This window comes from Eublepharis macularius, chromosome 12, assembly GCF_028583425.1.
Source record: "Eublepharis macularius isolate TG4126 chromosome 12, MPM_Emac_v1.0, whole genome shotgun sequence".
Taxonomy (NCBI): Eukaryota; Metazoa; Chordata; class Lepidosauria; order Squamata; family Eublepharidae; genus Eublepharis; species Eublepharis macularius.
Window position 1 is genome coordinate 58,610,811 of NC_072801.1, and position 22,155 is coordinate 58,632,965.

The following is a 22,155-nucleotide window of genomic DNA, read 5'->3' on the forward strand; positions in this document are numbered from 1 at the left end:
CCAAGAATCCCATGCATTGCTAAGAACAAAAAAAATATAGAACTGAAGGGTACTGCACCTGGAAACGTACATTTCTGGAAATGTTGCCGTCGTGGGGAGAAGTCGTCCTCCCCCCCCCCCGATCCTTCCACCGAAGAAAAGAAACCACAGATTTGGAGGGAAACTAAAACATAAGCCATTATTATCTAAACTTCTTTTAATGCTTTAACAATATAAAATACACCTTTTATAACTTTGTTCACAGTGGAATTCTAAGCAGAGTTGCTCCAATCTAAGCCCATTGATTTCAATGGGCTTAGCTTAGAGTAACTCTGCTCAGATTGCACTGTTAGCATATAAAATTGTACTGTTTGGCATATTTATTTATTTACATTATTTATACTCCTTTTTCTCTGAAACTCAAGGTGGATCACACATTGTAAGTCAATGCAGTCAGCAGGATAATGCCTTCATTTTCTACAAGTAAAATTGTGGATACACACTTTGTGCTACTTTTGCATATAGATTTTGGGTTTTGCCATCTGTGAATCAGGGACAATAAACACTGAAAATGGAAAACAAATTTTGTAGTAAGCAAAAGAAAATATTTTTTTTTAGAGAAAAACAGTCTTAATAGTCATAATAGCCAGTAGATTTGGATATTGAATTAAATTTGGAAATTTAATTAAAATAACATTGATATTGAATTAAAATGACATTAAAAATGGATCTCAGTGAGAAAGGCAGACTATAAATAAATAAAATAGTATATTATCATCATACACATGGGTAGCATATTAACTGGACAAAACTAGTCCTTGGAAACATGTTGTATATGTCTACCATATATGCAGAAGTTATCTAATGTAGATTATTTTACATAAAATTTTCTTACTACACATTTCACGTGAGTAAACTTCTGACTTCAAAAGCATTTAAGTAATTCCAAAAGGGAAGATATTTTTTCCCAAAGCTCCCCAAAATTTCAAAGTTTTTGTCTGGAAAAAGTGAAAAAACAAAGTCCTCATAAACCATTTGAACCATTCCAAATCATGCCTCTCTAGGGCATAGCTTTTTAAATGTCAATAATATTTGTGACTGGATTGCAAAATAAGGAACAGCAGGAACTGGAAACTTCCTTCAGTCTCATCACGGCATCCTTAACACATCTGCTGTTTGAGATTATCCCTGCTACTCATCTTGGATTATACACGGGGGGGGGGGGGAATCCTGCTCATCTGCATATGCCTATTAAGCCATTGGTATACAGCAGCAACCTAGCCCAATCTTCTTAGATCTCGGAAGCTAAGCAGGGTTGGTATTTGGATAGGCAGCCACCAAGGAAGGCTCTGCAGACGAAGGCAATGGTAAACCACCTCCGCTTCTCACTTCCCTTGACAGCCCCTTTGCTGGAGTCACCATAAATCGATTGCGACTTGATGGCACGTACACACATACACAAAGCCTATCAAAAGTGGCATATTTGCATTTGAATATTAATTAATCCCAAATGCATATACAATTTTTTTTTAAAAAAAAAATGTCATTCCTTTCGAGGCTTGATTTGAGCCCTGTCTCCTCAGCCTCAGAATCTGCTTTTGAAACTGAAATATGTGATGAAGTAATACAAGAGTGTCTTTGAGCATATGCAGAGTAACCTCCCTAACCCTCCAATAATCATAGTCTACCTCCACACATTTAGGATTAAGGAGCAGGACTTGGTTCGTGCTCCAGCACCTCTCTTTTTACGAATTAAGCACCAGTAGACATCTTAATCCAAATGCACGCAAATTAAAATGGGAGATAGGCCATTGCTGTTTTGCATATGATTGTTAATCCAGATGTATGTTGAGGGAAATGTTGCTGTTACTAAGCTTTGAGGCTGAGCACACTTTTCTTAAAAACAAAAAGCAAAACCTGATGTAGAGAAGGAAGCAGAAGCTCAAGCCTGATGGCCTAACATTTGTGCTAAGTAAATCACCTCCTGTGAGGAAGTGTGGCCCTGCCTGCTCCTTTTGCCGATTTCCTAAGACAGACATTCTGTGAGAGGAAAATGGATGTGAATGGATTATGGCAGGGCAGAGGCTAAAACATGCAGGTGCCTTGGGAGATGGCAGTTTGGAATTAGGATCTGAGGGAGTCTGAATATGGGTAATAAATTAGACTAAGGTAAGTGAAAGCTAGGACCCCTGAGATATCTGAGAAGGAGGAGTTGACTGTATCCACACAGGTGAACCTGGAGGTCAGGGGTCTTTGAGTTTCAGTCCTGGTTCACCTTGAGAGGCAGGTGGGTGGATGTTCACAGCCAGACCTTCCTCTCTGTCATCACATGCCCATCTTCTGTGCCACCTCCTCACACCACCTTTGTCTGTTTCTCCCACCCCTTACCCCCTGTTCATCTCCATCCATGGCTCCCACCCCGTCCCTCCCTTTTCCTTCCTCCTGCGCACACCAAACCCCGGGCCCCATAGGCGCCCGCCACCTGCCGCAGCGAGCACCAGAATCCTCTGCCACCTCCTGGTACCTGCATGACTACAATGCCAACGCAGCCCCTTGGAAGCATGAGTAGGATACCCGGAATGGTGAGTAGGCTCCTTATGTCCCTCCCCCCGCCCTCACTTCCATCACTAACTCTTTGCTTGCTCGGCTGACAAAGCTCACCATCCAGAGTTGCCATGCACAGCAACTAAGAGCCTAATTACACATTCTGTGTGAGCAGAGGGAGACTGAGTCACACATAAGACTGGGGAACTAAAGATCAGGGAGTGCAGAACATGGAACCATACAATGGAGCAAACGGGACTCCCACGGTCATTTCAGCTTGGGAAAATGGCACAGGAGGGATGGCTGAAGCACCTCCTCCTGTGCACTCTGCTGCCAAGTCAAGCCAGGCCCTGGAGCGCTTGGGAACATCAGCTCCATGGTTTGACATGTGCCTTCAAGTTAGTTCAGGGATTCCCCGACCCGTCTCATGTCATGCATGTTGTATAGCTTGGTCCTAAGGTTTCCCACTTATTTGGTAATGCTAGATGAATCGTAGTAAGGAACCACAGTGTTCCACTGGTTATTATGCGGAGGGAAGAGATTCTTGGAAACACCAAGGAAATGATAAACACTTCAGAGCCGCAGCCATTTTAGACACATGGGTAAGAGTCGCCCTGTGTGATGAGAATTCCATCCCTTCCAGCGTTTCATGGATGAAAATAGGGGCACGCTTGTGTAACATCCCTATTCACAGCATTCTGCATCGCTTAAGCTCTATCCTGTCTGTTGTATGTGGCATTTGCTTACTCTGCAGTAGCCTGCCCCAGGATAGCGCTTACTCTTTTGTTTAAAGGTATGATGTACATAATGGTCCTGCAATGCATTATCAACAGTTCTGAAGCAACCCTGACAGCTGCAATTCCTGAAATGGCATGCGTATGCAACACAGAGTGCCTTAGTGTTCATGCCCTTCTATGCATGTATGCTAGAAATGAGATGCATCAACTACCACATCCCACCTCCTTAGAAATGTACTTTCCAGAGAAGGGGGGAGGGGTGGGGAGCTGGTTCCTTAGACGCTGCAGGTGTCGCATGTCATGCTAACACATTTTTAACGAGACATCCACAAAAGGCAAAAAGAGAGGCAAAAATAGGGAGAGTGATTTACGAGGGGCATGTTTTTTAAAACAGGGAAAGGCCCTGAAAACAGGGACAGCTGGAAGACCTGAAATTTCTTTGGTGGCTCATCCATTTCCCCAGCTGATATAACATTCAGATGTGTGGCAGAATCAGTTCCCCCACCGGGGGAGGGGGCAGAACTTTAGTTCCTCTTTATTCAGATTACAGAATTCAGCTTTGTGCTGCTCCTCCTGGTTCATTTTCTAGGGTTACCTGGCAAAGAATTTTGCTCTTTTTAAAATTCAGCATATACCCATAGCTGAATATTGGGAGGGGTGATGATACCTAGGCAATGCCAGCCATGGTGGAAGGAGGCCGAGTCTACAAATTCCATGATGGGGGATGGGGAACTGAGCTTGCAGGATCCCCCCAAAGCCATAACTGAAGTGCTAATAGGGATAGACCAAAGCCTGTTTAAAAAGTACCAGTTGCACCAATGTACTTTGTAAGTGTGCATTTTTTTAAAGGAATTGTACAGAATATACAGTGTGGGCATGTTGCCTGACCTTCTCTTCTTCCTCCTTCCCTTCTGTAACGTCTTCTTGCTTTTTCTGTAGTATGCTTTATGGCAGCTTTACAGCAGTTTGGCAGGACTGTGATACAGCCAGTCCCATGCTGCTTTTCAGTCAGTAGCCAGTTGGTATACACATCCTTAGGATTCAGGAATGAGCTAGGTCAAAAGACCAAGCTGAAAATATATGTGTGTTGTGGGGTCAGGTTGGTACTTTTTGAAGTTTAGCCTTCAATCATTTTCTTGGGAGGGGGGTGTTTATAAAGAATGAGTTCCTGTTAAAGGAGAGAATTGTATGTTTGTGATGTTCTCACAGTACCTTCTCCAAGAACTTAGTGTTGGAACACGTGGATTCGTTCTGCTAACGTTAGTATCTTCCTCCAGCTCAAGGTGGCTTCTCTCAGTACAAGAGACACAAAGCTGCTACCTTATCTGAATGAGTCCATAAGATCTAATCCTTAAAATCTAAATTTTGGTGGGGGAGAAAACATAGAGAAGGAGCAGGCAGGAGATGATGGAAGAAGCAAAAGCAAGAAAAGATGAATGCAGTCATATGTTCTTGGTGCGCAGTGCAATTCTATACATTAATCCAGCAGTTTTCATCCTTTCTGGACTCAGGAACCACTGATCTGTGACATCAGAGTCATGTGACAGGAAGAGGGGAAACAGAGTTATGGCTGCACTGAGAGCCAAACTACAAGTGACGTCTTACACAGGTTGGACACTAGTCAGCTTCCCTCAAGTTTTGATGGGAAATGTAGGCATCCTGGTCTGGCAGCCGTAATGGAGAGCCAAGCTGTAAAACCAGGGCGCCTACATTTCCCATCAAAACTTGAGGGAAGCTGACAAGTGTCCAACCTGTGTAAGGCGTCACTTGTAGTTTGGCTCTCAGTCAAGGGCAGCAGATCAAGAGAGCCACAGACAGGATATACAAATCAGGCAGCAGGTGATCCACCCTTGTGAGGACCGAGCCAAGGGCCAGTCATGGAGGAATCCTCTCCACTCCGGAGTGATCTCATCTTGCCATCCTGCTGCTCCTCTTACAGTGCAATCCTATGCAGAGTTACACCAGTCTAAGCCCATTGAAGTCAATGGCCTTAGACTGGAGTAACTCTCCATAGGATTGCACTGTTAGTGTGCACAGTGTCCTTGCTCTTTACCAGCAGATCTTCCCAAAGTGGTGGCTCTCAAGGAGTTGGTGACCCAGCAGGTGGCACTTTGTAACTCACCTAATGAACCTAAAATATGGGTTAAAAATGACTGCATGAGTCCCTAGAGACATTTGCTAGCAACTAGTGACATGCATAGGGTTGCAGATTTGGCCATATTCAGATGAGTCTTGGTTTATTTTTGACCAGAATAAGCCAAGATATCCTTGGGCAAATGCATTTCATCCTCTTTTTGCCTGTGGGAAATTGAGCAGAATGGCAAGCTGTAGTTTGTTCTTTTGCCTCCAAACCAAGATTCTTAAATCACGGTTTAATCCCAGTTTAGAATCTTGGTTTGCCAGGCAAGACTGCAGTTGGTCATGCCCTTCACGTAACAAACTGGGAAGTATTCCAGCTTGGGAAGGAAAGGAGCGTGAGGGTTTCCTGCCTCATTCTGATCACAAGTAAAACAAAGGTTTGTTCATGCCACCGAAATATAGCAGTGTTCCACTTAAGAAACACGAAAGGGTTAAAGTAGCTGCCCCCCAACCACCTCTCCAGGTGTCTTCTACAACACATGCTGTCCAGCCTACTCCAATTCCTGTCTGCCTGGGGGACTTCTTTTCATTTGAGCTCTTCTCTCCACCTTTCATACCTGTAGACACATAAAATCCCCTCACAACATCCCATGTGCTCGTGGCTTTATTTCATATTCTCTGTTCTCATTTTCAGGGCAAATATTGCACCTGTCGAAGGAAGGGAACACGATGGGGGGCCCTCCATGGCTCCAGTTTTTAGTGTGCCCATAGGGACAAAATGTATTTGTGTATCCATGGCAGGACCAAAGCCGCCCTCCCAATATGAGGAGGGAGTATTTTTTTTTAAAAAGGTAGAAATGGAAAGAGGCATAATTGGAGGAACTAAGACTGGAGGAGGTGATATATGAGGAAATGAGGACCGTTGTGTATAGGAGGGATTGATTTATTTTATGAAATAGGATGAAAGCATGGGGCGGAGTGATGCATAAAAGATTGGTGGGGCTTTAGCACAAAGGATTGGGATATTGAAAATGCACAAAGGGCCTCTCCAGTTTGGGCTCCCCCCGTGTTCTCCTCAAAGATGGGCTGCACCAATATTTGATTCCAATTAATGCCCCATTTCATACGTCTTGTAGGATCTACCCTGTATTCTCGTAACGCCCCGACCGCGTGAGCCAGGTATGTATCCCAATGCACACTCCCCAGTCTACTTGTTATTATGCACTTTTGGGGTATATCTTCTTTTCTCCTAGGCAGCCCCAGCTGTTGTCTTTGGATGAGCTTAACATCTCCATTGCCCTGCTCTAGAGTATGATGCATGTACCCATTTCTTGTACATTCTGTGTAGCGTGGGTTATGGCAGGTGGAGAACATGAGAGAGAAACCTTTAAAGCGGCCTTGCAAATAAGTCGACACAAGTTACTAGCCCACAATTTTTTTTACTAGCCTGTTTGCTCTCACAAGCCAATTATTCCTTTGTGGCTTAAAAGAAACAAACGGATCAGCTGTAGTAAAGCTTTCCTGCCTGGTCTCTTGGATACAGTTCTCACTTAACCAGAAGTGATCAGGCAAAAGACTATTTACATGCCTGCCTTACAGGTTTCCTAGGACTGGCTACACATTCTCCTATGCCCTCCACTTTGTTCCCTAGTAAAATTGGTGTCCAGTTGGGCAGGTGTGAAACAACCACCTGTGCAAATATTGTGGCTGCTCTCCTCTGCCCATTTGCACATTCTGATTTTTCCCTTGTGTGCAAGAAAGTCATGATTAATACCATTCCCTGTTTCCCATGTGCAAATTGTCCAGATTATAGGCCTATGTGCCTCAGTTCTTTGCACATGCAGAGTCTCTTGCAAGTGCAAAGGAGATTAAGGTGCACCTTGCTTTGGTCACACAAAAACTGTGTGTGCGTGCGTGCGTGCGTGCAAATGAGGTAAGTGTGAAACTGGGTGCTTGGTGAGATGTTCCAGTGCTGCTGCATGCCAGAGAAGCTCTGAGCATCAAGCACTCCATCTGCACATGCAAAACCTGGTGACCAAATGAAAAGAAATGTGACAAATGTGAGGCTGTTTGCTCTTCTGCATTTGTACATGGTTGCTGGTTTTTAGATAAGCTTATTCCGCACATGCAGATAGGGTAAATGTGCAACCAACACCTGGTTGCACATGACTGAAACGACTTGCATGTGCAAATGGAAGAGCGCCCCATCCTTTAAGTTATATTTTGCACGAGTGACTTCAGTGTTTAAATTTTCCTCTTGTGTGAAGCCAACCTTAGACAGTGCAAGCTTCCCCATGTGCAGATGGAACAAGGTGCAAGAGATATGTGTACAATTAGAAAGAGCACCTGGCAGTTATGGGGAATGTGCACTTCGCACATGCTGTTTTTCCTTTCCCCCCTCTTGTGTGCAAAAGAAGGCAAGTTGTGTGAACTATTTGTGGGGGGAGGGAATCACCTTTTCTATGCACACAATGGAGGTGAACATTGGTGCCCTTTGCTGCTTGCACAAGCTGTCCTGCTTAGCTTTTCCAGCTCGGTGTGTGTGACCCCGTCTCCATATCTTTCTCTGTCTCCAGCTCTGATTACCGCCTGAGACTGGCTGGGCATGTGAACTCCAGCGCCCCCCGGAGGCAGGTCAGCCATGCTGAGTGCTTTCAATCCAATCTCAGTGTGTTGTTGTCTTTGGTCCTGGGATGGGGGCTGTCAGGTGGATGGGAAAGGAGGCCTCAGGGCTTTGCAGTCTGTGCAAGAAGGTCACATTTCTCCACCTTGCTCAAAGCCAAAAGCTAAAAGAGGGATAGCTGTTCACACAGGGATCCACCGCATAACGCTGAGATGTGACTGCTTCTGGGTGGAGCATCTCTTCCACACGGACATTATTCTTTTACCAGGTTTGTCTGAGAGATGAAGTGATTGTACCTTCCAAAGGTTGAGAAACTGGGCCTTTTCTTGCGAAAGGTTAATGTGATACTCTGATGGGATAGCAGATGACTCTGTTATGTTCTACAAATGTTCAATAACATGCACTACCGATTAAGAAATGCATGCTGTGTGGAAAGAACATGTGCCAACATGCTAGCTATGTGCATAATGTGCAGCATGGCATCAGGTGTTAGTATGCCATACAGGGCCACATACAGCATGCTAGCGAATGTGGGAGCATGCTTCCTGTGTGTGTGTGTGTGTGTGTGTGTGTGTGTTATGCCGCATACTTTATGATGCAGCTTCAGCATACATGCTGTAGAAATACATAGTGCATATATCTGATGATTTACTGCAAGTGTACAGTGACACACACAACATGTACGATATATTATTTTTATTTATTTAAAACATTTTTATGCCGCCTTTCCAGCCAATTTAAAGTCCCCAAGGCAGCAAACATAAAACATTTCAAACATGAAATCGCATTTAAAATGTTTAAAAATTTACTTCATTTATATCCCTGCTTTCCCCACAATGGGAACCCAAGGTGGCTGACATAAATGTCCTCCATTTTATTCCCACAACAACCTTGTGAGGTAGGTTAGGCTGAGAGTGTATGACTGGCCCAAGGTCACCCAGCAAGCTTCCATGGCAGAGTGGGGATTTGAACCTGTTTCTCTCAGATCCCAGTACTTAAACACTCAAGCACTTGCACACAAACACACACCCCATGTTGTATTACAGTTTAGTGCAGAACTGCATTCCTGGTTCACATGTTTATTTATTTAAAATATTTGTATCTCACTTTTTTTCTTAATCAGTGGTACTCAAAGCAGTTGGCATACTACCAACATACATGATATATATATGTGGACCTCCAGTTTCACCTAGACAGTGTGTTGTGCATGCAACATACAGTGGCATATTCAGCGCATACATAATTTGTCCAGCCTGCATTGATAGTAGCTTCACTTAATATTCTGCTACACAACATATTGGTTACATACAGTCCTGTATTTGCAACATTGCCTCCTGTTGTCTGCATCCACACTGTGCAACATAGACCACATCTCTTACAATGTGTGAGTTGATCACACATTCTGAATCTGTATCTGATTCTATCAACATACTCAGTCCACATGGACTTACAGTCCTGCGCATACATTACATACTGGTGAGGTGCCCTTTATGACATTCCAGTCCAGCGTATATCACATGATGAAGTATCACCAAAATGAGTAGGTGCATTGTACTCGGCAGCCCTCCTTTCCCCAGAATCCTGAACACATGAAGCCACCTTATGCTGAGTCAGACCACTGGTCCATAAAGTTCAGAGTTGTCTATATTGTCTGCTCTGACTGGTTGAGGCTCTCCATGGTTTCAAGTGGAGGTCTTTCATGACTCTGCCACCTGATCCTTTAAATTGAACCTGGGACATTTCTGCAAGCCAAGCAGATGTTCTTCCATTGAGCCGTGTTCCCTCTCCAGTTTCTATGACCATACCACGAGTAGTGATGACATCTTATCCATACATGTCATGTGTGTCACCATCCGGGGCAGAGTCAGCATACAGCTTGCCTTTTATAAATCTGTGACACGCTAAACACTTAACATGTGTGCTCATTATGCTGTCACGACAAATGCAGGTCCCATGCTGCCCCTAGCCTAACTTACAGTAGGAGGCATGCAAGCATGACTCGTGTGTTTTTGTTTGTATGGCATCCATGGCTTTATGAAGCATATATTTGGGGAAGGGATGGGTAAAAGGTAAATGGCAACAAGGATTTCCACTTACTAGTAAGATGAGGGGAGGGAGGGAGTGGGGAGAAGGCCTTCCTTGGCATCCAAAGGTTCTGTAGGGAAGGAGCTGCTCCAAGGAAAGAGGGCTTAGTTGCAATTGGCACAGAGAATTTGCCTGGCTGTGCTGTTTTGTTTTTTAACACAGAGGAGCATTCAGACATGCAGTTCCTGCCATTGCCTTCCAGAGTGATACAAAACCCCCAGGATTTACCACATGCATTGTTTGCTAAATGCATAGCAAAACTTTCGCTAATACTTACATACTGTTGTAAGGTACATCAGTAAAAGGTAAAGGTAGTCAGTCCCCTGTGCAAGCACCGAGTCATTACTGACCCATGGGGGGGGACGTCGCATTACGACGTTTTCTTGGCAGACTTTTTACGGGGTGGTTTGCCATTGCCTTCCCCAGTCATCAGTATAATTATTATTATCTGCTTGGTTGTTGTTGTTGTTGTTGTTGTTGTTATTATCTCCACTTTATAAATTGGGGAGAAATAGCATCTTGTGAAAGTCATCTGGTGAGTTCAGTTCCAGTTACCAGAGCTTACACATTATGCCATGCAGGCCCTCTCTATTGGGTTGTGTAATTCCAGAGTGTCAATCCCTGTCAACAAATAAAACAGCAGTGGCATCTGAAAGACTAACAAAATTTTATCCCAGCGCTGGCTTTTGTGAGTCAGAGCTCACTTTATCAGATGCTGCCTGTGACTCATAAAAGCTTATGATGGAATGAACTTTGTTGGTCTTTAAGGTGCCTGTGAACTCATCTTTTAGTGGGGTTGATAAGGATGTGGACCAGAAAGTACACCAAAGGACTGTAGGGCTTGCCTTTTGTGTAAATATGGAAGAGGCAGCTGCAGAGGCACCACAACCTTGACCCACTGCAGCTGCTCCTGACATTAATGCACACCATGAAGCTGCCTGATACTCAGATCAGATCCTTGGTCTATCAAGGTCAATCTTGTCTCCTCTGATAGACAGTGGCTCTCCATGGTCTCTAGTAGAGTCCTTTCACATCACCTCCTATCCAGTCATTTTAAATTTGAACCTGGGACTTTCTGTATGCCAAGCAGATGCTCTACCAATGATCCCACTGCTGACTCACTTGAGCAAATGAGGAGGAATGGTGAAATTGAAGGGGAGCAGTAGCTGTGGCCCAAGTCTGCTCACTTGCCTGACTGCTCTCTCTCAATCCTCATGGCTGCCTGGAGGAGGTGGGAAAATGATCAGAGGGTGCTAGCTCTTGCACCCCCTGAGTCCATTTGCTCACTGACTTTCTTGATCTGCAGCATGGAAAGAGATGGCAGGCAGAGGCTATGGGTGCTGCTCCTTTGGTCTTCTGTCATTCCTTTGCTTGCTTGGACCGGTGGGTTGGGCTAGTGAGCAGGTGGGGAGGGGAGAGGGGGCTCTTTCAAGGGCACAGGAGCACAAAGACGGCATTTTTGCCAAGAGCCCCCCCCCCTCTGATACCTGAAGCCAGCCCTGATCAGCTATGACATTTAAGTTCTCAAAGTGCTTCACCTGCATACAGGGGGAAAGCACTATATAAATGCAGTACCAATACATTGCTGAGCAGCTAAAATAGACCATCAGAAACTCCACAGTGTATCTGTCACTGTGCGGCGTTGTTCAGACTGCAGGTAGGGGTGCCCCCACATATAAAATACACCCTGCACATATTCATTGAGCATGCTGAGAAGGAGGCTGTGTGCGACTGTTCCCTGATGTGCTAGTTTTCAGTGTCAGGCAGGGGGATTTTGCATAGCGTGGCATGCAAACGTTTGAACTCCTCCACTTGCAATCTGAAAGAGTACAACATAACAGTAGGTATATCAGGTGGGACTTCTGCTTGTCTCGTATTCCCTGGCTCATGCTTCTACAAACCTCAGCCCATCTTATAGTCTGGGAATTTTGGTGCTAAATGTCACAGAGGAGTTACATGAGGTAACTGCTGCTAATATCCAAGTGAAAATGGGGATGTATTATTGAAGGCTTTCACGGCCGGAGAACGATGGTGGTTGTGGGTTTTCCGGGCTGTATTGCCGTGGTCTTGGCATTGTAGTTCCTGACATTTCGCCAGCAGCTGTGGCTGGCATCTTCAGAGGTGTAGCACCAAAAGACAGAGATCTCTCAGTGTCACAGTGTGGAAAAGATGTTGGCAGGTCATTTGTATCTACTCAGGAGGGGTGGGGTTGAGCTGAGTCATTCTGTAAGAGTTTCCCAGGGTGTGGAATGCTAATGGCGGGAGGCTTCACTGTATCCTGAGGAGGTTCTTTTGCATATGGATTGGTGCTTGATGTGCTAATCTTCTCTGCAGGGCTGTTGTCGAGTATAGAGTGTTTTGTTAGCCTGGTGTTTTTCAGAACTGGAAACCATGCTCTGTTCATTCTTAAGGTTTCTTCTTTCCTGTTGAAGTTTTGCCTATGCTTGTGAATTTCAATGGCTTCCCTGTGCAGTCTGACAAAGTATTGGAAGTGTTGTCCAGTATTTTGGTGTCCTGGAATAAGATACTGTGCCCTGTTTGAGTTAGACTATGTTCAGCCACTGCTGATTTTTCAGGTTGTCCAAGTCTGCAGTGTCTTTCATGTTCTTTTATCCTTGTCTGGATGCTACGCTTTGTGATCCCGATGTAAACTTGTCCACAGCTGCAGGGTATACGGTATACTCCTGCAGAGGTGAGGGGGTCTCTGCCAACATCTTTTCCACACTGTGACACTGAGAGATCTCTGTCTTTTGGTGCTACACCTCTGAAGATGCCAGCCACAGCTGCTGGCGAAACGTCAGGAACTACAATGCCAAGACCACGGCAATACAGCCCGGAAAACCCACAACCACCATCGAAAATGGGGATGTAAGACAGTAACCCCTCATTGCAACAAATGCTCATGTGAGCTCTGAGTAGGCAATGGAGTTGACAGCCAGTATGGGATAGTGGTTGGATTTACACCGGGAGGCCCAGATGGATACTGCTGCTCAGCCACAAAGCTTGACTGTGGACATCTGTCAGGGCCAAAGTAGATATGACAGGGTCCGCAATAAGAAACTAAGAGCCTTGCTGGATCAGACCAAAGGTTCATCTAGTCTAGCACTTGTTTCACACAGCAGCCAGCCAGTGCCCTTGGAGTGCAATGAACAGGGCTAGAAGCCAAGGCCTTCCCCTGATGTTGCAACCTTGTCATCATATTTAAAGGTTTGCTTCCTCTAACTATGGAGGTTCCCTTTAGTCATCCTCCTTACTAGCTGATGAAGTGCCTCTAAACCATAATTCCATCTAATCCCCTTTTAAAACCATCTTTGTTTGTGGCCATCACTGGATCCTGTGGCAGTAAGATGCTCACCTGGCCAGTGGGGAAGGCATCAAGAAAGGGGGGCAGCAGGCCAAGTTACGTTTTTGCTATGTTTGGGGCTGAGTTTTAAAGAATTGGCCCCTAGCGTGACCTGTCACTTCTGTTCATGGCAGAAATGACTTGATTGCTGGGGGGAAGCATGCGCACAGGTGAGTACCTGTTGCCTTCCCCCCCCCCTCGGTTTTTACTTGGGAGGACCTGGCAACCTTGCTTGTGTCACATGACCCTTACAGTGCTAGCAGCTGGCCTGGTCTCCTGTTGCAGCTCCATGCAGCAGCAAGAAGAGGCATTTAGTTGGTCATGTAGCCAGAAGAGACATTACATGACTCTCTAGCGACCCCTCAGAAACTATGATAAAACTATAGAGTTAGGGGTGCTTGAGCACAGTGGCAAGGCTGTGATGTCACTTCCACTTATGTGACCAGCACTGCACGACACCTCCTTCCCCCAAGCTCCTGGGAGTCGGTAGCTCTAAGCTGGCAGCAACTCTATCTACAGCGGTGGCATTGGGAAGCAGCCAGAGCCCAAGGATGAAGCACAAAGTCCTAGGTTCAGCTGCTGATGTTTTCAGTTAACAGGGTCTCAGGTGGCTGGGCTGGGAAAGACCTCTGCTGAAGCCATCAGAGAGCCATGACTCCTTGAGTCAGACAGTTGCAGGCAAGGCGGGCCTAAAGTATGATTCAGTGTAAGGCAACTTCATATGAAGTTCATATGAAGCACAGTAGAGATTAACTCTCTCCTCCAACAAGCCAGCATGGTGGCAAAGTAAGGCACCTGTTTCCTAGTGCCTGGTTTTGAGACTCTTGGTGTTTAACAGTTGGCCAGTTGCCTTTTCCCCCTTTTGACTCCTCTGTCTCTTTCTGTCTCCTTCCTCACAGCGGTCCCTGCAGGCTATGAAAAGTCCCACAGCCTGAACAGCATTGCTGGACTGCGCCTGACTCCGGCGCCCACTCCCTTCGGCTCGCCCGGTTCCGTCCGACGCCCCCGCTCGCCCATCCCTTCCATCCTATAGAGACACGCCAGGGATGCTTGGGGTTAGCTTGTATGTTTGTTTCTTTTTTTAAAAAAAAAAGAAGAAAAAGAAAAAAAATAAGGTAATGCCAAAAAACAAAAGCAAAGAAAAAAGAAAACAAAAGTAGCCAAATGCATCGGAACAAACAAACGCAGGAGGCATCTCACAGGTGGTGTTGCACTAAAGTTTGCACTTTCTGGAGTGTCCATGAGAATCCCAAGGCCTGACGCCTTCTGTCCCTGTGGCTGTGAGTCAGGAGGGGGACTTAAGAGCTTATTAGGGGGGAGGGGAGGGATGATTTGCTCTGAAAACCCAAATACTCTGGGAAAAGGAGGAGGCGGTGGAGGTCAGTAAGGCAAGGACTCTGCGGGGAGTGGCCCAAGGTCTTCCTGTGTGGGCTGCCTGCACTTCTCCCCCTCTTCAGTCTCACTGGACTGCACGATATTTTTCTGGCCCTGGCTTTGCGCTTTTATCTCTCTCTGTTCAATGCTCTCTCCCTCCTCATCATCTTACTCAGGACTGTAATGAGCCATAGAGCTTAGTGATTCTCTCTCTCTCTCTCTCTCTCTCTCTCTCTCTCTTTCTTTCTTTCTTTCTTTCTTTCTTTCTTTCTTTCTTTCTTTCTTTCTTTCTTTCTTTCTTTCTTTCTTTCTTTCTATGTCTCTCTGCCTATCTGTGTTTTTGCATCTACATTCCATCCATCTTTCCATCTCTCTGATCTGTCTGATATGTTTGCCTGCCTATCTTTCCCCCCCAAATATCTCTTCATCTGTCAAAGCCATGGTAGACATCCATCCAGTCTCTCTTTTTCTCTTTTTCTTCCTTCCTACTTACTGAGCGATTCTGGTTCTTTGAAAACATGGACCCTCCATGATCTCCCTTGGGAAGGCCACCCACCCATCTGCCTTGGGCCTTCTGTCTTTTCTTGGAATTGTTCTTTTTGTGCATGGATCTTCCATCAAATCACAGCAATAAGGTCAAACGCTCCTTCTGCCTGGATGCATGATAAATGACTTTCCTACAATGTAGATATTCCAAGAACAATTGCGTTCCTACTGAAGAAGGAGCTGAGGGCAGGCGTAGAGACCGGGATGGGATCAGGAAGCAGGAGACTCCAGCAACGGACTGAGTCTGAAGGAGGAAGCTTAGAGAGCCAGCCTTCTTCCTTCACCTCTCTCTCTCTCTCTCCTTTTTCTTCTGTTTCATTCTGCCCACCCCCTTTCTCCACAAACAGAAAACGACAATGGAGCACTCCTCTCCCCCCCCCCCAAAAGCGGGTGCTTTCACTGTGATTTTTTTTCCTGTTTCCATCCAGAGTTGGGATGGGATAGCGTTTTGATCTGATTATTTAAACAAAAAAAGAAAGAAACAAAAAGACTCAACCAATAAAATGAAATGCCAGGAAAAAAAATTAAACCTATTTTTCAGCAGAAAAAAGAATATATATATATATAAATATATATATATTTTTAAAAAACCAACAGGATCAGAACAATTGTCGGCGACTATGTGGAGAACGATAACTCTCCACCCAAACATCTTCTGGAGCAGCAGAGTATGGGACAAGTAATTTTTCAAAGAGATACTGCCCTGGACAGATGAGGCAAAAGCAGAAGGAATTAGCGCCCGCCGAGCTAAACTATTTAGAGTCTGCATTTTCCAAGCCAGCATGTATTTGCATGTGTTACTGTAAGCGACGATATTTAATGTTATATGCAAAAACAAAAGAAAACAAAATGACAAAAAAAAGAGAACAGCAGCTACAAAAAAAGGTATATTTTCCTTCTGGACTTGCAATCCCCTGCAACAGTGAAAATCACCAAATTTAGCCAGTGCCCCCTCCCCTGACTTGTTCCCATCCCGCAAGGGGGTTGGAAGCACCGCACATTTTAGGAGCTTGGTATATCCTAAAGGGCTTTTTCCTTCCCTGGGAGTGGGGTCATGGCTATGGCTGGCTAAGATGCTGGCAGAGAGCATTCTCTGTCAAGAGTAGAATCAAACAGAATGTAGTACATTTTTCATAAAACCCAATACCACACAAGGGGAAGGAGTGTGGGTGTGCAGTAACTATCGTGTACCATGGTCTCCAGAGTGAAGGACAGAGTGTCATTCAGCAAGAACGGTGTTCTCAGATGTGGTCATGCCAAAAAACATGTTGGAGGAGGTTACAAAAATAGTAGTTTTGTAGAGTGGCTGAAAAGAGGGTGAGAAAGAGATCACTCTAGGAATAATCACTCTGGGAATGTCCATGTGTGGAGAGGTTCTCTCTAAATGTATTTCAGCAGAGGAATTGTGTTCCATAAGAAAGGTATAATACCAAGTGGCTTGTTCCCTTTATAAATGCTCTTTGCCAGCCCTCAGAATATGTGCTTCCTTTAAAAAGGAGAAGGGGGGAGGTTTTCCTGGCAATTAGCAGTTGTAGGGGGAAAACTCTCACCGAATGCTTTTAAGGGTATGGAACCATTCTGATTTTTTTTAAAAAAGAGTGATGAGATTTGCAGATTTGCACAGGTCCTTTTTTTTCACTGAAAACACCTTTGAGGAATATATTTTGTGAAATGTTTGAGAGCTGAAGAGGGTCAGAGCTATATTGGTACTTGAATGTTTGTAATATTTCATTGACCACCCCCAAACCCCTCTCTAAAGCATATGGAAGCAGTTCTGGGGATGAGGGTGTTCCATAGAGGTAGGGTGATCATTTTTGCTGGGAAAATGCTCTGCATGTTGCCTGAAAGTGAGCTTAGGGGGGAGAACTGTGAAAGCCCCTGTTGAGCTTCAGAGAGGAGACAGAAAGTTGGGTGTGTCTGGAGCAGTGTGTTGTTGTTCGCTTTTTAGGGTCAGATCTCATGACCAGCTGAGGTGGTAGTTAGCCAGTAGTTCTACATTGATCGTCTTGCAACTGGTGGGCAAGCATTGCATTCACATGATAAAAGCGTTTCATACCCTTGATGGCCAATAGCCAATGTCACGTGAAAACAGGCTATCATGAAATAGAGATTGTGATACGGCAACTGGGTGCCCTGGGAAAAAACAATTTATTCGGGAAAACATCTAGGTTACTGTAAGGTCTGTGAACTCTGCTAAATGCATCACATCTTTAGCAACATCTGATTGGCTTCCTAGCCTCATGTGGCACTGAACGGGTTATGTCAATTAAATGTTGACCTTAAAGGTCATAGAGACCTTGTTGTCATTCAACGGACAAACACTGGTAACTGCATGTCATTGTGGCAGTGGCCATGTGGATCAGCTCTCAGAGAGCTACTAAGTGATCTTGGATGGGCCCCTAGAAACCCTTTCCAGTACCTGTTGAATAAAGCATGCATTTTCCTGCTGCTGGCCCAATTGGAGCAAACTCACATAGATCCAGTAGTTGATGGTTCTAACTACAGTCTTAGTCAAGGTCTCCATAACAAATGGTTAGTCTTTTTTAATCAACAGAAGGAGCTACCCCATAGTTAGCATTTAAGAGACAATTTGCTCATGCTCTACCCTTATACCTTCCCAACTTTGGTTCTAGCAACTGGTGTAAGAAGTTCAATATCTATCATTGCACATATGTTGTTATAGCAATAGAAATAGTCTGTTTTCGGCAGATTGAACTTGTTTCTCTACTGTTGCCAAAAGTACACCTGTAAAGATCATGGTGCTTTTCCTACCAATGTATTAACCTGTGCAGAAAAAGGGGATAATATCAGAAAAAAGTATCAGCGGAAGAGGAAAGGGATTGGACTCTTCATGGGGGTAGGGGGGGGGGAGATTCTAAAATGATTTATTGGGCTAGGCTATGCAAGCTCCCCAGTCACAAATCTTTGTTGCAGGCCAGATTTGTAGAAGAGTTTAACCTTGTTCTTAAGATCACGTTTATGATGATTGTTAAATTAATTGGTGAGGCATGTTATGATGACTGTAAAAGTTAGTTTCTAGTAGAACAAGCAGAGGAGCTTCTGAGACTTGTGTTGTGGGAATTCAGTAAACATGAGATAAAATGTCAAAATTAGGCAATCATGTTAACTACATAAGGACATGTCTACGTGATAAATGTAGATCTTTTTCACACCAATTTAACTCTCAGAGCTGTTCCCTGATCAAGAATTCTGGGAACTTTGGTATGGTGTGAGGATGTGCAACATTCCAAGTTAGATTAACACACACGCACATACTCCTTGCCTCCCAAAACTGCTTCCCGAGAAGGAATGACAATCAAACCAATTTAGGTTTTGTAGTACATATATGTTCTAAGAAGCCAGAGTAGCTGCTGAGCATTGAACCATCTCAGAAATCAACTCCAAGAGTCTCCCATGTTTGAGAATATATGAAAGTGCTCTTCAATGCAACCTTTCAAGTGTTGCCATATCAACAACTGGCACATTTTTACAAGTTTCTGACACACACAGAAAGACTTTACAATTTGCAGTCCAATTTTCTTGGCCTTTGCAAATCGAGGACACAAAATACAAAATAATGTTAGTCAATCTGTTGGTGTTAATGATGTTTCTGATTCTCACTGTGCTTTCCTTGATATGTAGAGTTTCTTGTGATATGTTCATTAAGTGTTAATTTAGAGAAGGTTTACTTCATTGTAGGTAGCCTAGGTTCCTTTTGTGTGGTTAAATATTCTTTAACTATCTTTGGTCTGATAGAAATTCTGTCAAAATCAGTGGGACCAAAGGTGTTTCAGATCAGGATTACAGTCTCATTTTGTGGCCCTTGGATTTATGTTAGGTTGCTTAACTTTGCCAACACTGCTGTCTCATCTCCAGCAGTATGGGATTGGCTGCTCAGTATCATATGGCACAAAAAGTGTTCTGTCAAATGAATGTTGACCTTAAAGGTTCCAGAGGCCTTGTCATAACTGTAGCAAATGCCAAACATAGAATGTAAAGTCTAGTTTGCACTGAGGTAGTAAACCTCTGGGCTGTATCACTTCAGATTGCCAGTTGGGTCTCACAGGCCTTGAATGTTCCTCTATGCCAAAAAAAACGCAACAACAACCCCACTTCACACAAAAAACTCAATGTCAGTGAGAAGGGTTTTAGCCTAGCCTGCTTCCTGACATATTGATTTTCTGTGTGGCAGGATTTTTGTGTGTGGAGGACCATTAAATCATGTGAGCCTCCACCTGAAGTAAAACACCTCAGGTAGACATTTACCACCACAGAGAGGACTAAGCTTAAGGTCCATTGGGTTGTTCACAAAGGGAGAATTCAAAGGATCATTGATTCCAATGACCCTTCAAATTTCATGGCCCAAAGTCCCTGGTCAGTGGCTAGTTTTCTTGAAGGCTATTGTTAAGAAGGGAGTAAAAGGCATTGGGCCAGCACCTCAATTCACTCTGATGCTGTCTGCTAGAAAATCCTGTTATCCTGGTGCCAGATCCTTCACATGATCTAATGCCTCCTGGAGTCACTGGAAGGAAAAGGTAGTTGACATCCTTCATAGGGCTGGATTTGGCTCAGGAACTCCGGTGGCTGACTCCTGTTCTAAAGTGTGTTGAAGGGGATGATGCTGAACTCTAAGCCTTGTGTCCACAGGACAGGGTTCCTACATAACTTCTCTGTGAACATAAAAGAATGTGTACCCTCTATTGCACAGACAGCCTTTAGCTCACAGTAATTTCTGGTGTTGATAAAAATGCACACATTGGCCTGTAAGCTTGTGTGCAGTGAATCATTTCATTCAGAAATACTTTCCCCCCTCCCTTTACATTTTCATAAGAGCTTTCTGCTCCCTTGACAGAGGGGGAGAAAACTCTAAAGCCTTCCAAAACTACTTGGAAACTCTCCATCTCACACACTATGCAAACGTTCCCTGTTTCAATGCAAGCACATACACCTGGCTCCTCCCCAAGGATCTCATCCAAACTCAAACCCACCACTCTCCTTCCCAGATGATGGAAGCTCTTTATGCAACAATTCCTATGCAAAAAAACCAAACAAGATGTTCAGTGGCTGGATAGATTCAGGAGGGTGATTGGGAGCCCCTCTCCTCTAGCAAAATTGGGAGGGGGTGATTAATGCAAGCTCCTGTATACATTTTTTTCCCTTTTGCGGTGTATTTTCCTCCTACCCACTTCCGGGTTGGGAAAACTGGGGGCAGTTGTTAAGTCGGTCATATTGACTGAGATTTCCTCTTTGAAGGGCACACAGAGTCCCATAATAAGTTGATCAAGTTTCTTTTTGTGTGTAGCTGACTTAGGGAGCGGAGAGGAGTTTGAGGGAAGGGGTGCTGCTGGCTGACTTCACAATCTGATGGACACTTACTAGGAAGCCAGTCCCATGGAAGTCTATGGGAGTCACATCCAAGTAAACATGCACAGGGCAGCAGGGCATCTGATCGGATTCAGTAAGGCTGTCCTTCTACTGTTTGGGCTGCGCAAAACAAAATTCGGTGTGCATTCCATTCTTCAGATATTCTAGTAGCAAATGGCCTTTGTTATGAACGGGGACAACTATATTTTCTATTAGTAACTCCCCACCTGCACTTCAAAAGTTACATACAGGGAGGGAGACAGGACTGAAAAGCCTTGGGACTTCCGCTGTGTTGCCATTCTGCACTTTAAATCCTGCCCCCCCCATCCCCTCCCTATCTATCAGGATTAGCAGGCAGTTTCCTTTCACTGCATTGTCTGCATCCTTTGGTAATTCTTTCCTCTTTTTTTGGCAGTTTTTGTTTAGTAGGTTTGTTAAAGGCTGATCTATGTGTGTGGCAGAATCATGTGGTGAGTGGGAAGTTGCTTAAGTTTGTAAAGATGCACTTTCTATAGCAGGGAAGAATTGCCTTCAGGTGAGCAAGTAGGAAAGTTACATAAACTAGATTAAAATTGATTCTTTTTATTTTTCAGGGTGTAGGCGGCTTACATCAATATGCATGAGTCTTAGTAACAGGTTGGACCCTATCAGCTTTTCCGCTTAATTTCTTCTGATTTCCTGCCTCACTCTAGCCACCATCTTGTGTGGTTTTAGTTCAAAAGGAGGCCCTCCCTTCCCTCTTTCACTAATGGAAATGCTGGCAGGATGCAGGCGAACATTGTTCATGGAATACTAACCGTGGGCTGGGTACACATATTTGAATACTTCCCTTACCCTGCCTATAGAAAACTAGTGTGTCTAGAACCGAACTAGACTACAACCTTCCCCTTGATATGCTAGCTTTCTAGAGGCAGGGTTTCTTTTTACATGAGGGTGCATTTAGCCGGTCATTCTGAAGTGGCACAATTCCAAATATTTGACTTGAATTTGAATAAGGAACTGAGATAACATTCTTAACAATGTCGATATTCCAATGTCTCTATATCATGGTACAGCTTAGAAAAATTGTCCCTTATTTGTGTTTCTACTCTTGCTATTTTAAAAAAATAATTCCTTTCCCTTCCTAGATGAAAAAAATATTTTTTCTGTGAAAAATTATGAGAGCAACACAAACATTGCTTTCACGTGCAAGATAAATCATAGTCAGGATATTTATTTATTTATTTGTTTCTTTGTTTGTTGTCTTTCCAGGTGAAATCATTTCAAATGTACATGGCAATAGAATTTTCTTTTCAAAATGTTTGAGTTTTTTTAATGTGAAAAACTTTTTTTGGTGAAGTCTGCAGTACAGTTGGGTTGCCAAAAAATTAAACATTTTTAGAAAATGAATGATTTCCGTGCATTTCAGTTGCCAAAAGTGAAGCAAAGAATGTTTTTGTGTATGTATACACAAAAAATCTCTATTCCAGGACACAAGGCAA

At 44.2% G+C, this 22,155-nt stretch overlaps 1 protein-coding gene across 5 annotated transcripts in view; it reads left to right on the plus strand.

Moving 5' to 3' along the window:
• LOC129340217 (potassium voltage-gated channel subfamily C member 1-like) overlaps window positions 1–14,423 on the plus strand; it is a 45,777-nt gene extending 31,354 nt beyond the window's left edge. For 4 of the 5 annotated variants that reach the window (XM_054994868.1, XM_054994866.1, XM_054994867.1 and 1 more), the window contains one exon: window positions 14,302–14,423. In XM_054994868.1, coding sequence (XP_054850843.1) covers window positions 14,302–14,423 — 122 coding nt within the window. Of the gene's footprint in view, window positions 1–14,289 lie in introns of all 5 variants that reach the window. The other variant, XM_054994865.1, reaches the window with a different exon arrangement.
• The last annotated feature ends 7,732 nt before the right edge of the window (window positions 14,424–22,155 follow it).